Source organism: Empidonax traillii, unplaced genomic scaffold (genome assembly GCF_003031625.1).
Source record: "Empidonax traillii isolate 1590-97213 ecotype Southwest subspecies unplaced genomic scaffold, ASM303162v1 scaffold65:size4453928, whole genome shotgun sequence".
NCBI lineage: Eukaryota > Metazoa > Chordata > Aves > Passeriformes > Tyrannidae > Empidonax > Empidonax traillii.
The window spans coordinates 4,029,941-4,045,110 of record NW_020955258.1 but is presented as its reverse complement, the minus strand read 5'-3'; the positions used below and the strand labels follow the sequence as shown (position 1 = coordinate 4,045,110).

Genomic DNA, 15,170 nt, shown 5'->3' with positions numbered 1-15,170 from the left:
TTCTTTTATAATTATTTGAGTTCGGTAGGTTTATTTTTTCTTTGGTTGGTTGGATTTCCCTTTTTGCTTTGTTTGTTTGTTTTTGTAAGGTTTTTCACACTTTCTGAATAAACAGAATTTTCTCTTTTATTTTCATAACATTGCAACTGTCTCCAAAGGCTTGATACCAATTTTTGGACTCTCACTTCTCTCTCAGCTTGTAAACCGTTTTGCCAGGATTGTGCCAGCTTGGCTCGCTATCTGCTAGCCAAGAGCTGCAGACAGATGGACTGTCCATTGCCTATGCCGTGTTCCGTAGGAGTCAGGAATGGCCCAAGATTTTTAGGCTGTGTGCGCTGCCCAGTAGCCATTTGCTGGGGGCCATGCACAGTAGAGTGGCCCATTACGTGGGTTGTCAATGAGCCACACCAGAAAAGGAAAGACAAACGTGAATTTAAACATTACCATGATAACCGCAGCACAGAGAAATTATGTCTAGTGATGTTTAACAAAGCATCCTGAAGGCAGCATGGAAGGTGTGGACTGCTCCAACTTCAGACAGAACTAATATTTCTAAGTATGGATTGCTGCAATCAAGTGAGTGAGCAACAGGAACAACCAAGTCACCAGATTTCTTTCAGACTTCTCTGTTAAAACCTTCTACAGCATGTATTTCTGTGCAGCACAGCAAATTATTATGGTGACTATATCTGAATGTACAAAATGACAAAAGAAGCAAAGACTAGAAAAATCAGAAAGCATTTCTCTACCACAAAGAATACAGCACCCAAGGTGTAAAATTATCATCACCAAACAAAACACTGAAGCAGTGTCCCAGACACATACAAGGAGAGAATGAGAACATGGGATAAATGCTTATGAAGTAGCTCTATTCGCAGTTCTGAAGCACACACAAGCATGCAACCTGATTTGTTGAAATCTAATCAATTCAGCTAGACTAAGCTAAATACTGCACGAATCTTAAACTCTGCCTTACAAAAACACCTCTCCAGGTCATTTTCACGTCTTTAGAAAGTTAAATAAGGTGACAGTAAACAAAAATTATGGTCAGTGGATACACATCAGTTTTAGTTAAAAAGAGAGAGAGAGAAATGTAGTAATTTTAAAAGCAACTGAATCCTATGAAATGGAATTTACCACAGCCCAAGGATGATCATACTTACATATAGCAGAAAATATTTTATAACATTCAATTCATAGCAAATAAAATTTATTTCAACATCTGAAAAAACTGCCAATGACATTCTTCCAGTTAAGGTTGCCCTGCATGAAAAAAAAAAAGTTTTCTCCAAGCTAATCATTTCACTATAAACAGAGAGAATTTATGTTTTTGACATAGAAGGCATCCTAAGAGGAGCCTTTTGAATGCATCACGCACACTTTTAACATTGCAGCTAAGCGATATATAATATAATCTGCAACACATTAACATTTCAGAAGCTTAAAAATTTGAACTTGTTCTTTAAAATGCACATGAAGGTATTCCCTGTTTCAAATGCTACTACTATTTATGCTTATTGAAACTATTACATAATATCAGTCAACAGGATTTAGCAGAAAAATGATAAAAGGGAATTAAAGACATATAATATTCCCGCATTAATTTTTTTACAGTGAACCATCAGTATGGTCACAAATAAGAAGAATTTATTTTCATATTTAAGAAATTTATTCTTCTAGTGGGTTTACTAACAAGAAGTTTTATTTACAGCCTTTCCTTCAGAAAATGTCACAATTACCATCCGAGCAAGATAAAAAAAGATAAAGTTCAAATGCTGATTTTGGCATTTGTATTTCTCTGTCGCAGTTTACCTAAAGATAAAAAGTATCTAAAAAAACCCAGATCACAGTCATGTACAGTGCTAATACTTCCTAATTTGACTGCTCAGTTCCTAAACTACAGCATATGACTACAGCTTTCACTAATGGATTGCTATTAAAAATAAATCAGCTAAACAGTGCCTGTATTTCTCCTTCCCTACAGCTGGAGCAAGCATACAGCGTTCTCTTATGCAGCTCGCTGAAAGACAGATTTCAACCTCCACATGGAATTACTTACCCAGAAGCATGTTTCTCTTCTAGAGTTAGTTCGGCAGAATAGAAAGTTCTGCACAATAGATCTAGCAAAAAGAATGTTCTCACAAGCTCCTTTTTGTCTTGGTGCAAGGTCTGAGTTTGAACTCGAGCTGCTTAGAAATACGTCTTGTCCCATAAAGCTACTTCACTCCCATTGGTGAATGATACCTCTCCAGGCTATGCAGAAGTGATGCAGACAGGCGGTAGCTTGTGCCACCTTAATTTGAGGTAACAAAACCGCAAAAAAAAAAAAAAAAAAAAAAAAGAGAAAGTCATCAATTCACAGGAAGTCTAATATATTTCAAAATATCTGTCCTGAAATTGGTTTTAAACTAGTTGTCTGTCTTTGACCAAGAGAAATACACTGTATTAGTTCTGTGGGGAGTATCAGGGAAAATCTAAATGGTAGGCTAAATTTAAGTTTTGCAAAAGTAAGTGTCCCATCTTTCCATAATGCTTGACATACAAATAGGGAGCTAGTTTGGGACTTTTTATTTAGTGCAAAAGTCACCTACAAGATCAAATTGGACATGGAATAAAAACATTTAGAATGCTGCTGCTACCATGGCAAGTACCTACTGTCCACTAAAATCTACCACAGACTGATTGCTCAAAATTTAAATTGCCCACGAAGAGAAAAAAGTCCCTCATCCTATAAATAAAAGCAAAAGGCACATAATCTCAGATCTTCTAACTGAAAGAGGAACCTTTCTAACCTGCAGCTCCTCACTCTGGGCTATGCTGTGCCAGTATGCCACAACTGGGGTCTGCACAGAACTGATTCTTAACACAATTTTTTCAAGCACATCCTAGTAAGGATACTTGATAGAAAGAGTTTTATTTAGGAAAAAAACCCAAACATCCAGGATCATTAGGAACAGATTTTTATCTGATGAAGTTTGCAGTTATGTCAGATAATTCCTCATGGAGAACTAAAGATTATGGAAGAAATCTATACAATTCTTCCACTTTGGTGCTTTGTGTTAAATATATAGAGCTAAGACTTACTTGATTTCCTAATTTGTTTTTTACAAAATGAAGGGATGAGAGGAGGGGTAAAAGACAACACTGAAAAGTAAACTAGTTTGAACAAATTTCCACATATCTAGAAATACTAGAAAAATTTTTTGTGACAAGATTACTCAGGACTGGGTACAATATTAAAGCACACTGTTCCAGTGACAACACTCTTCTCTAGTATGTGATTATTGGTTACTCAAAACAGCACACATGAAACTTTAGTTTAATCTTATTTTATTCTACAACCTCCTACTCTTCCCCTCCACTAAAGGGGGATTACTCTGATAATTGCCTGCCAACATGATTTGGCAGCAATTACATAACTTGGTTACATGTCCTGAAATATTTGGTACTCTTGTTAAGAGCCTCTTTCTTGGGAAAAAAAAAAAAAAAAAAAAAAGAAAAAAAAAAGGAGGGGTGTGGGCATTGGTAACAGTGGAAAAAATGAATCAGCTTTGAAATAAAAAGGCAAATAAAGATGAAACCCAATTAAAAGTAAACCTCTGATTTTTAAAGCAAATCTTGGAAGATGTGACTCATTCTCATTGCACACTTGGGATTGGCAACACCAAACTTCTACAAAACTTTATTAGGGTTTTATATAGAGTCTGATGACTTCACAAGATGACCAGTATTCTCAAAAAATACTACATTGTCTCATGTTGATAATAATATTAATAATTGTATGTTCTGTGATGACTGAAGGATTTTTTTTTTTTTAATTTCACTGTTAACTGCAGAAGTGTCTCACATGGTCCACAAGCATATAGTCGTAGGTTTATGCATCGCAGCAAGACAAAACAGCAAGGACTGTTTCTCCTCTGAACTGGGACGCATATTTCCCTCATTCCCTCTACTTGTTCAATGACTATAATGTCTCTGTTTTGGCAATGTTTGATAGCTCCTAGCTAAAACCATTCCAGTGGATAGCATGCTCAGTTTTAACCCTTTATCTAGTTCAATGCACAGTAGATACTTTCTAGTTCCCTCTCAACAGCATATAATATCCTGTCTCACAGAAGACCAGATTCTTGTTGCAGCAGAAGGCCTGATCACACTGATCACAGATTTAATATTTTAGCCTGACATCTAGCTCATATCTAAAGTGGGATCTCCAGTGCACAAGCAGTCACAGTTTTAATTCCTCCCCCTCTTTAAAACAACTGCTAACTCCCGTCTACTCAGCTAACACCCACTGTCCCAAGATTTTGGAGATACCCTGACATCCTTATTTGTCCAAGAAGACCTCTTCAGAGATCCATTACAGCACAGAATGCGCCTTCACACTGCTAGCATGATGGCCTTTCTAGGTATGAGGGCACGCAAAGCACTTGTGCAAGCACAAAACAGAGGTGCCGTGGGTGAGGAACAAAGCTGGATGACAGCACCTTCTGTTGGAACACTGGTCTGAGGTGATCACACAGCTCCTGCATTATAGATGGTGCTAAAGAAGTCACAAGGGTAAGGATGGGTGGCTGGAAGAAACAGCAGAATACAGAAGAGGAAGGTGGTGGATGGGAAAGGCTTACAGACAGTAATATGTATGAGAAGAAAGTAATGAAAGGGCAGATGTTATTATAATAGAAGGAGAGATGAAAAGAGAGTAAAAACATAAAGATCAAAGTGGAACAAGGCAAGGAACAATGCTAAATTAAACATAAAAGTGAATGCATTTTTTTCTAAGAAGCTATCAGGTGTTGACCTTCCAGAATAATACAGTGGTACAACATTCACTGTGCCATACCTTCCACCACACATCTAAATGAGGGGAAGAGAGAGAGCACAAAAGCATGCACACTAGAACCACAGAGCAATGAGAAAGAAAAGACCTCTTGAAGAGATTATCTGAAGGCAAACGCACTCGGGTCTCACTCACAAGCAGCTCCTGTAGTCAAAGAAAGAAAAGCTGACATACAGCTCAACTGCTAAGATGCTGAGATTGTAGCTTTTTTTCCTTAAACCAAAGCTCGTGCTTTAAATTCCCCACCCTCCCTGTATTTTCTCTCTTGTATCTGGAGGTTGGAGAAGCAACACTTTGAGCACCTGTAATATGTTACTTACTATCTCTAGCTAAAACCTTTTAATAACCAACTAAACTCAGCCAGAATCCATCAGTTTCTACAAAAAACACAGACTTTACACTTAGATTCTTCCTACGTCCATGCTCTCCCCCCACACTGCTTTGATATAAGTAACTCTCCCTAGCAGACTGAGGTATGACATGCTTGTATTTTGGTTGGTGTTTAGAAACTTGGAGAATTGTACTGTTTGGATGTCACTGAAGAAAAATGGTCTTTGTATGTAGATGTGCTGTATTTTCAGCTTGACCAGTAAGAAAAATCCTCTTTCCAAGAAGTCCAAAATTTAGCAGTTTGGACTTCTGTAGAGATTAGTGTCAAACAGCAATAATAGCATTCTACTGTCAAATTCATAAAAGGTTTCTCTGCACAGTCATGCTTGGATTCTTTAGTTTTTATCCTTTGCTTTTCATGCACAAACAACTCTTTAGGCTTGCTGTGCCTGTTCTCAAGGTTTTATCTGCAGTGCACTGTACACTAATCACATACAGAAGTGTTGTAGAAGATTTTCACAAAAGGGTAGTCTAGAAAAAAAAAGGGCTACATCTGGTAATTACATAATGTTAAGAAAATGACAAAACTTAATAGCCAAGGCTTCACCTTATTGTTATTGTACTACCCACCATGATTATTAGCCCTCAGCTTTGCTCACCAATATTTTTGCATATACGTTTTGAGCAGCAAAATGCTACTGTTACCATCGCAGCTAGAATGAATACTATTAATATCTCAATTAATTTGTAACAATATGTGTAATATCACACTAATAAACTACAAGACCCCTCCAAGACATTGACTTAAAACAATGACCAGTAAGTGAAAGGAAGAACCTTTTTTCAATAAAAACTGCAACTACCCTCCCTACCTCTTGCAATAAAGGATCAGTACCAGTAATCCACATTTTATTAAGCACAGGTAGTGCCAAATCCCACACTTTGCTTTTAAAATCCAAGGCAGTAATCAAAGCCAATGTGAGGTAACTCTGTCAGAAGAATACTAAAGTCCCTGAATACATGTCAAACATGCTGGGAAATCTGCTGGTCACACTTGAGTGGTATTTTAATACAAAACACTTAATACAATCCTTAAGAATCATCCCAGTTTGAAGGGGAAAAACAAGTTTCTGGAAAGCTCTGGGAGCAAGGTAGAACAACCTGATCCTACTGTCCAGGCACACAGGAACAGGCAAAATATGTGGTCAAGCACATGTCCAGCGAGTAACGGTCAAATCCCTTTCTCAGTACATATATTTCACAAGACATGGCAAACTCCCAGAGCTTTCCAGAAATTTCTCAGAACAGAAAAGTATTGAATCAAAGCAGTTCAGTTATTTTCCTCTGAGTCTTTTCAAGTTAATTACAGTGAATTGTAATATATACAGACACAAATTCAAAGCAGAGGCAAGTAACTGTATTCTCCCAAACTCTTAAATCATAACCCCCACCAAGACATCAGCACATCCAGTCATATATGTATTACACCTCTCCTTCTTCCTGTCATCCACCCCTCACTGTAAGTTTTGCTCTAGGAGGATTTAGAAAAGCAACATTTCATTCTGCCCTGGTTTAGGGACACAACATCTCTCTCATGGTAAACATATACTTGAAATGCACAAAAAAGGACTATTAGAAACTACCAGCTCATGCTGGTATCTTTTTACTTATGCTTATATGAAGCAAATTCATATTTGCCTGTAGATATACAGGCTACATGCCTGTATATCTACTTCACACAGATGTATCAAACTTACATGCATATATTCACATGGGCCTATACATCCCATTAAACTTAGTACTCTGTATTCTGTTGTGTGCTAGATAAAACAGTATTCCTGTTCCAGTTTATGATATTCAGAAAAAGAAAACATAATTAAATCATTACATTCCAGCTCCTTAGATCTTAGCTTTGCTTTTTGGTGTGACAATTCATCATGAGAGGTAACCTACAGTGCACCCATAAAGACGACATTTTAACTTATACAACTCCCTCCAGGACACAGGTGAGATGACAAATGTATTTGACCCTTTTATGGAGCACATACTTAGCAACCAGATGTCATGCCATTTAAGACATGCACCTTTGTCACTGTAAGGGATGGGGTAGCTGTAAGAACTTCGTGTCAATTCAATTCTCCCCCTGAACAGAGATGTTCACAGACAAATTCCTAAATCTTTCTGCAGCCTCGAGGACCACAACAGGTCCTACAGGTATGCAGTCTTCAATGTCCTAACAAATATCAAAGCCATGACACGCCAGCTATAACTGCACAGCAAAAGCTATTTTTGTTCAAGCCATTAATCACCTTTGCCCCAACTCACTTGCTACTTTCATTCAAGAATTTGTCATTATAAGGTCTGGATGACAGTGTTTTAGGATTCATCCCAATGAGTAGCTACTTCACTGCAGTTGGAAAAAAGAAAATGACAACCTTACTTTTCTGACACCTTTAACCCTTTCTCTTTATCATGAGCACACAGATTCTGGAAGACCCATAACTTTTCAGTTCTCAAACTCCATTTGCATTGCATTTCTGTATAAACTTCACATAAATTTAAAATTGAAAAAGTGATATATTTGGAAATGGCAAAAGCTTAATAGACATATATATATATATATATATATCTGCCAGCTTTTGCTTCCAAAGTTCAAACACGTGCACATTTGTCATGATATTAACGATAAAGAGTTCCTAAATAATGTGAACAATGGAAAATCAGAGAGCTTAAGCAGCTGCAAGATTGTCTACAAAATATATAAAAGATCCCTGATTATTTTTGACTACGTGTATACAGTAATGGTGAGAGGTGTCAAATGACATCAAGCTCCACAGTACCAAGAGCTCTACTTATTCAAGTAAGAAAGAATCTTGGCCTAGAAGATTATAGTTCAAGTAAGCAATACCAGAAACATGTGACAAGTACATCAAGTTTTATGTAAATTAAAGCACCTGTGAAATTCCCAAAGTCAAAAAGAAAGTATGTGCTATGTCCTGCTTCATAATGACAAATCTTCTCTACTAAGCATGTTCTATTCTGATCATCTTTCTTAATTCAGACATTATTCCATAGAACAGATAAATCCCAGTGACATTACTCCTGAAATATATATTTTTTTCTTTAAAGTCATGACACACCATTAAAAAAAATCCAAACAAACAAACAAAAACCCCAAATCCTCAAACAGTTCAATGCCATTTGCAAAACACTTTGTCACTGAGGAAGAGACAGCACTCATGCTCCAGAAATTCCCAAATTCTAGTGCAAAGTATTGCATGGTCAGGCTAGGGAAACTTTGGGGTTTAAACAAAAGCGTAAGTGCTTTCAGGGAAAAGGGAGAGAGGAAAGGGGAGCAGAGGACACAGATTCAGGCTGCTGAAAGAACTTTCTACAGCTTGGGCAGGGGACCACATTGTGGCATATGTTTATACCAGTAAGGGCTACTGTCTGATTTCTAAGGAATGTACTTGAATTCAATGTCATGAATACCTTGAAAAAAAGTCTTTAACTCTCTCGAAATCCACTCCTTTGACACCACAAGTATGAAAATATGATAAAGGCTGTGGGAGATGAGCAATAAAAAGTTCCATGTAGATAACTTTTTTTTTTAATCAGCATGCTTCTCTCTGTTGTTAAGGGATAATAGGCATTAGGAAGTCATCAATTCAAATGACATAAATGGAAGCAGAGTGGGTCATAGTCACAAAAATGTTAGATTAATGATACAAAAATGAGAAAGACATTAGCACCAACATGAAAAAGCAACTTTAAGACAGCCTTCTGAGACATTATTTAGTTTGAAAACATAGTCAAATCCTTCCAATGACTAAGAGCCTCAGGAACTGATTTTAAAAAAAAAAAAAAAAAAAAAGAAAGCCAACACCAAATATACATACTCTTTACAAGGACTAATATCCAAAACGTTTGAAATAGGCAGGAAGCATCAAGACAGTTTTACAGCTACAGAAAACGGAGCCTTAAGAAATAAGTGACACAGTCAAGTATATCATAATATGGGCTGACATCTCAAATTTCATTAATCCCCTACTTTAAGAGCCATCTCATAAAAATTATTCCTTTATCCTTCTCCCTTTCCCTAGAGTGTTTCAGAACAAATTTCTACATTAGAAACAGCAACATAGAAAAGACAAAAAACATTTGACGAACTGATTTGTTTCATTATCCTTTTTAAGGAGATAATGATACATTGATCAATCGAACCTCACATTTTTGGAAGGACAAGCCTTTTTTGTAAATAGTAGTCAAAGACAACACTGAGTCAACGACTTGTTAAAATTTGTGCTAGTGATGACCCCAAATTACCTTCTGATGCCTGAGTTTTTGGTTATGAAAAGAGTAGCATCGTGATGCAAGAAGAAACAGGAAAAGAAACTAAACCATATCAAGAATACCATCCCTGACTCATAGGTTTGCTAATAAGGGGAATCTTATTGGTAGACTCATCTGAGATATCAATACCTCTTTCTGTTCAGATTCTAACTCTGTACACACCCCTCCACCACCACCATCCTTCTCCCTCCCTTAATGGACATTCTCATTTCATAGCAGGGCACAACAGGAAGCTCCTGCAGATGAAATCACTTCTTATAAAACACAGGGCTGGAAGCCTGTACAGCCTAGCTCAAACCCAGGGGTTTCAACTGGACTGAAGTATGAAACAGTGTTCAACCAGAGTCATAAAACTGAGGCTGAGGAAAGCCTCCTGCCTTCGGGGGCTGAGTTGCTTAACTGGCACAATCCAAGAAATATGATTTATACCCACACTCTGTAAATGTGAAGTGAGATGTCTGTTCTTCTATGGATTGTGTATTGGCTCCAGTCTTCTCCCACACAGCCTCTTCAAGCTGGAGAGGAATTGCACATTCCCCAGGCTGCCTACCCTTCAATCCTTCCTCTGTTTACCGCTTTCTCTCAGTTTTTCTTTTCTTGGTCTTTCCATCTATCCTTTCTCTATTTGATTCACACTCCACTGTGCATAACTATGATGGACTCTCTTCTTTTGTTGTTTCTTCTTGCACACCAAATCCTTTTCATTTTTGGTGCTACTTGAGTTAGCAGCTGGGAGTTTTTCAGATGGTTTTTTTGTTGGTTTGGGTTTTTTTTTTTTTGTTTTTGTGTTTAATTTTCCCCTCACCCCAGGTTTGCACAATACCTAGTCCTGGAGTCTCAGATTCAGTATTTCTGCAAAAAATCAGATCCATGACACCCACTTCAGAGCCAGCTGGAAAGAAAATACACTCTTGCATCAGCATAACTATGTTGCAGACCGTGGAAAGGAAGAAAGCTGTAGGGAATCAAACCACCAAGCACCCAAGAATCCTCATCAGGGTTATTTTGGACACGGAAGATGCATGTGAGAAGCTGACCCAGGGCTCTGCACTGCATCTGGGGACTTGTTTCTGTGGTCAGGCAGTTGCATTCCAATGTACTAGGGCATAGTCTGCTATAATAAATTTCTTCTGAAGCAGATAGATGTTGTTACTCTACAACGAGACGAGTCTCTCAGAGCATGGTGACAAGCAGTAGCTGGTTTTTATTTCAGCCTTAGGTGTGAAAGCCAATTAAACTGCTTAAGTGACACAAGACACAGGGTTAATTTTTCTTGGCAGCCAGCCTTCTCTTTTTACAAAGTCACCGGATTGTGTACATGGGCTTTGCAGAGATGGCATGTGTTCAGATGCATCAGAATTAGAAGCAAATTTACACCTGTTAAAATCCATCCCTAAAGGTTTGCAGGTTCACAGATTCACACAGTCATTCAAATATTTCCGAGACTCCATAAGTATTTATATCTACTATAAACATAAGCATATGCTCCCAAAGCTGTGCGTGAACAAGTGCAAAATATACAGAAGCTTGGTTGAAAATTTCCAAGCATTGGATAGAAGAAAAACAATCCACCCCAACTCCAGGAACAGTGCTGCAGCAGTGGCTTCACTCTCAGACCTCCACCTACATCATTTTGATGGAAAATTCCATCAGTTTGCTCTGCAGCTTCCAAAGCTAGCAGTTCTAAAAGCATCACAGAAATTGTGTAGGTTATGTCGCTACAGCTCAAAAGTCAGAGTGACATCTCAGATCAATTACTTCATCCTGAAATATGATCTCTGAACCATGTTATATTTTATAAGCATTTCTTACAGGTTATATTTGCAATGTATACATGACAACCTCTACTTCTCAATCTGGATAAAACACTAATCTTGAAATTTTAACCTCTAAGATTCTTATCTGATACCTTAACTGCCTTTTATCACATGCTTTCAGGTATGTATTTCCTTCAGGGCATTTGAGATGTACCAGTTTTGTCCCTTTGGGACAACTTGCTCACACAGGACTTGCTTTCTTTAACAGTGTACTCAGTCAGCTAATCCAAGTTCTCTGAGGATATTTAAAGCCCTGATAGCATTAAGTAAGGTCATTCCAGGCATTTGCTATGAATTTTGAAGCAATCTAATTTAATTAATCATAGATTGAAGTAATTTGGATTTGTTCAATCAGAATAGCATGTATTTTCACTGATTTTCTTGAGACAAATTTGTTTGGACTTTAACAGATTCATAGCACTGCAGTCTACCACCTTTTTGGCAAAGTATCAACATACTGCACTGCATGACAGGATGCAGATTTATGTCCATAAAAACATAAATGAGTTTTTAATTGTCATACAGAAAACAGATATGCTTCACAATGTATTTTTTTAAACAGACGTGCCTGTGCGTTTTTCATTTAAAAATTGTATTCAAATTAGGTTATTTTAATAGCACTCTTAACTAAATAAAAATATCAGAAATGTAAAGTCATTTGACTAAGCCTAATCTGATGATTATTCCTGAGGGCTATTTCACTATTATCTGCCACTCAACCCAGTTTCCCAAAGCACTGAGCCTCTGAAATTGCACAGAAGCCAAAAGAAACTGCAGATACCGTGTCCTTGGGAAACTAGGCCATCTGTCTTTCTGGGACTTGCAATGCTTCAGCTTCACCTCTGTTCAAGTCTGAGAAACTCTTAAAAGAAATCACAACCCAAGCTCTTTTTAAATGAATGGGACAGAACCACAACTGCAATCACACCTGCTTATACAGTACTAATTTAGTCTGTCCTGATGGTTTCCTAAAAAAAAAAAAAAAAACCAAAACCAAAAACAAAAACAAAAAAAAAACAGGCAAGTCCTACTACAGTGAAAGAGGCTTACATCTGTCCTGCTTGCCAGAGAGATTTTGTTAGGCAGTTCACTAGGGAAGCTTTCTGCATTGGTACACAATGAAACACGAATAACAAGCATTCAGGAACAGATGAACTAAAAGCAGCTGAATGAGATGATCTCTGCAGTACAGCCAGGATCCCCTTTAGCCACAGAGTATTTTGGCAACTAACAGCACTTAAAAGTGACTTAATGGAAATCAGAAACTATTTACTTTGTCTTTTAAACACATAAAAGTTTTTTTGATGCTTTCTTTGAAAAAGTACTCTGGATAAATCAAAACTTCATCTCAAATTTTGTCATCTCTGCCACTGTACCAAATTATTCCTAAGTCCCTCACTTTTCAAAGTTATGTCTGGCCTCCTGGGCTCAGCAAAAATCTGGTGGACATCACTCAGTATTTTCCAGTTTAATAACATCATAATAGTTGTGTTCTTAAATAGAAAGCTGAAAGTTTAGAGAAGCAGTTTGAATTGACTTAAGCAAAAGATCACTTTCTGTAAATGAGTCAGTTTTTGAAGTCTGCTCATTTTGACAGCTGTAGAATCATACTAAAGACCTGGGAAAGGTAAGTTATATCATAATTACTATCAATATATTTAAAATTACAATAAGATCACTTCTATGTCTCCTTTAGCAACAAATGATATAATAAATTGATTGTATAAATAAAGTATTAAATTACATAAATTATATAATTCCCTTCTGTCCTCTTCTTCTCCTTTTTTTTTTTTTTTTCTTAAATACGGACTTAAGTCCATAATGTTATTATGAACCATTCCAAACATCCTCAGGGCAGCATCAATCATTTAATAGATCACAGTGGAGAAAAATGCTTTTACACTCACCCCTAGTGTTCCAATGGAAATCAATTACCACACATTAGGACCATGATGTTGGGAAAATGAAACTACATGACCTGTAAAAGTTCTACCAGGCAGCAGATGAAGCCAACACCTACCCGCAAATCCAACTGAGTAACATTAAAGTCCTTCATTCACGTGTCTTTACATTTTCCTCTAGTCAGGCTCATGAAGAAGTTAAGTGTGGTTTAGTCAATGAACTTGGGATAGAAAAGTCACCTGCTTCTTGTTTCTCCAAACCTTCTGAGTGGTGTAGTATTGCTGGTTAAAACAACCTTCTCAAATGCCTTCACTTAGGGAGGAGGTAGTGTGAGAAACAACCTCGGCCACTCCCAACGTATCTGCAATTATTTAATCAGGGCATTATTTTACTATTTCTGTATTTGCATGTATTTCTAGGTCTCCATGCCCTTTGGTCTACTGAGCACGTCAGGTATCTTTTTTTTCATTTCACCAGTTTCAGAGGAAAATTTAATGGGTACAAGATGGTTAAGTAGACTTAGTCAAAGATGAAAAGAAATGGCTGATCTCAGAATAACTTAACCTTAGGTTTCCTCTTCTCAATTTCATATTATTTAGCTAAAAAATAACATATTTGAGAATTTTCTTCAAAAAATTTACTCCATAGAGAGAATTTTGAGAGAGTAAAATTGAGCGGACTTCTACAAAAAACACCACACATACAGGTAAATGAGTGTTTCATCTGGCATCTCAAATTATCAAATATATGTTGTATATGAGAAAATAACTGCTTTAAATAGAACTATAGGTTTCACATAAAAGGTAACTCACAGAAAGGAAAAGCCTGACTTTCACATGTTTCAAAACCATGTGAAGAATATCCATCCAACATCTGACCAGTATCTGTCTTGTCCCAGATCACATTCTCTCTTTAGTGGGTTAACCTGCACAGGGCAGCCATTCTCAAATACGTCACAAGAAAGATGCACCTCCTGAACCTAGAAAAGGACCCTTACAGAAAATTTCTGGTGTCTTTGGAAACAAACTGAATCTTCAGCCAAGCAATTGTCTGCCATCAATGCAGATAAACATGAAAGACTGTCAGCAACAGCACCATGAAATACTAATATTTCCACATTAAGAAATGAGCAGAAAGATAACTCATTAATTTTTTTCTTGGACATTTGTGAACAGTTACACGAGCACTCTTCTGTCTGTCCCTCCCAAACAGTTCCTCTTAATTTGTTTTAGTCAGCACTGCTGGCTCCTGACAAGAGAAAAACTGACTAATGTGACAAGTGTTCCTTACCAGAACCAGATTTGGATTTAGACTGAAACTTGAGAGGCAAAGAAGAGCCAGAGCATCTTTGTCACAATCCTTCATAAAACCTTCAACTTTCATGTATGAAGGCTGACCAGCGACATGAAGACTAGCACCAAAATATATCTTTTGCAACTTCACATATTCATTATATTCACAAATATATTCATATATATTTATATTCACATATAAAGAACAGAATAAAATAGGAACCATGTTTGACACAAATGTTTGGCCCCGAATCCAAACACAGAGAGACTGTGCAACAAACATAACATACAGAGAGCATAACAAACCCTGGTCATTTCAATCACTTCAAAATCTCAGTATGAAAAAAAAATATGTTTAATCTTAATTAAGATTAATCTTTAATCCTTGATCCACAGGGTCTTTATAAACAGAGAGAAAAACGTGATCATCCCAATCTACTTAGTGCCTCTTAGGCTGCATCCAGAGTGCCGTGTACAGTTCCGGATCCCACAAATCAAGGAAAATGTGGACAGACTGGAGAGGTCCAAAGAAAGCCCCTGAAAGTAATCAAAGGTCTGGAGAATCTGCCCTATGAGGGAAAACTGAAGGACTCGGGCCCTTTCTCCCTGGAAAAGAGAAGGCTTAGGGGTGAACTTACC

The 15,170-nt window shown here is 37.3% G+C and overlaps 1 protein-coding gene across 5 annotated transcripts in view; it reads right to left on the bottom strand.

Moving 5' to 3' along the window:
• ZNF385B (zinc finger protein 385B) overlaps positions 1 to 15,170 on the bottom strand; it is a 160,842-nt gene that overhangs the window by 82,858 nt on the left and 62,814 nt on the right. The window contains exon 1 of one of the 5 annotated variants that reach the window (XM_027880248.1): positions 2,060 to 2,293. The exons of the other annotated variants lie outside the window; for them this stretch is intronic. Coding sequence (XP_027736049.1) covers positions 2,060 to 2,069 — 10 coding nt within the window. The 5' untranslated portion in view covers positions 2,070 to 2,293. Of the gene's footprint in view, positions 1 to 2,059; positions 2,294 to 15,170 lie in introns of those variants that run through there. 5 annotated transcript variants of the gene reach the window in all.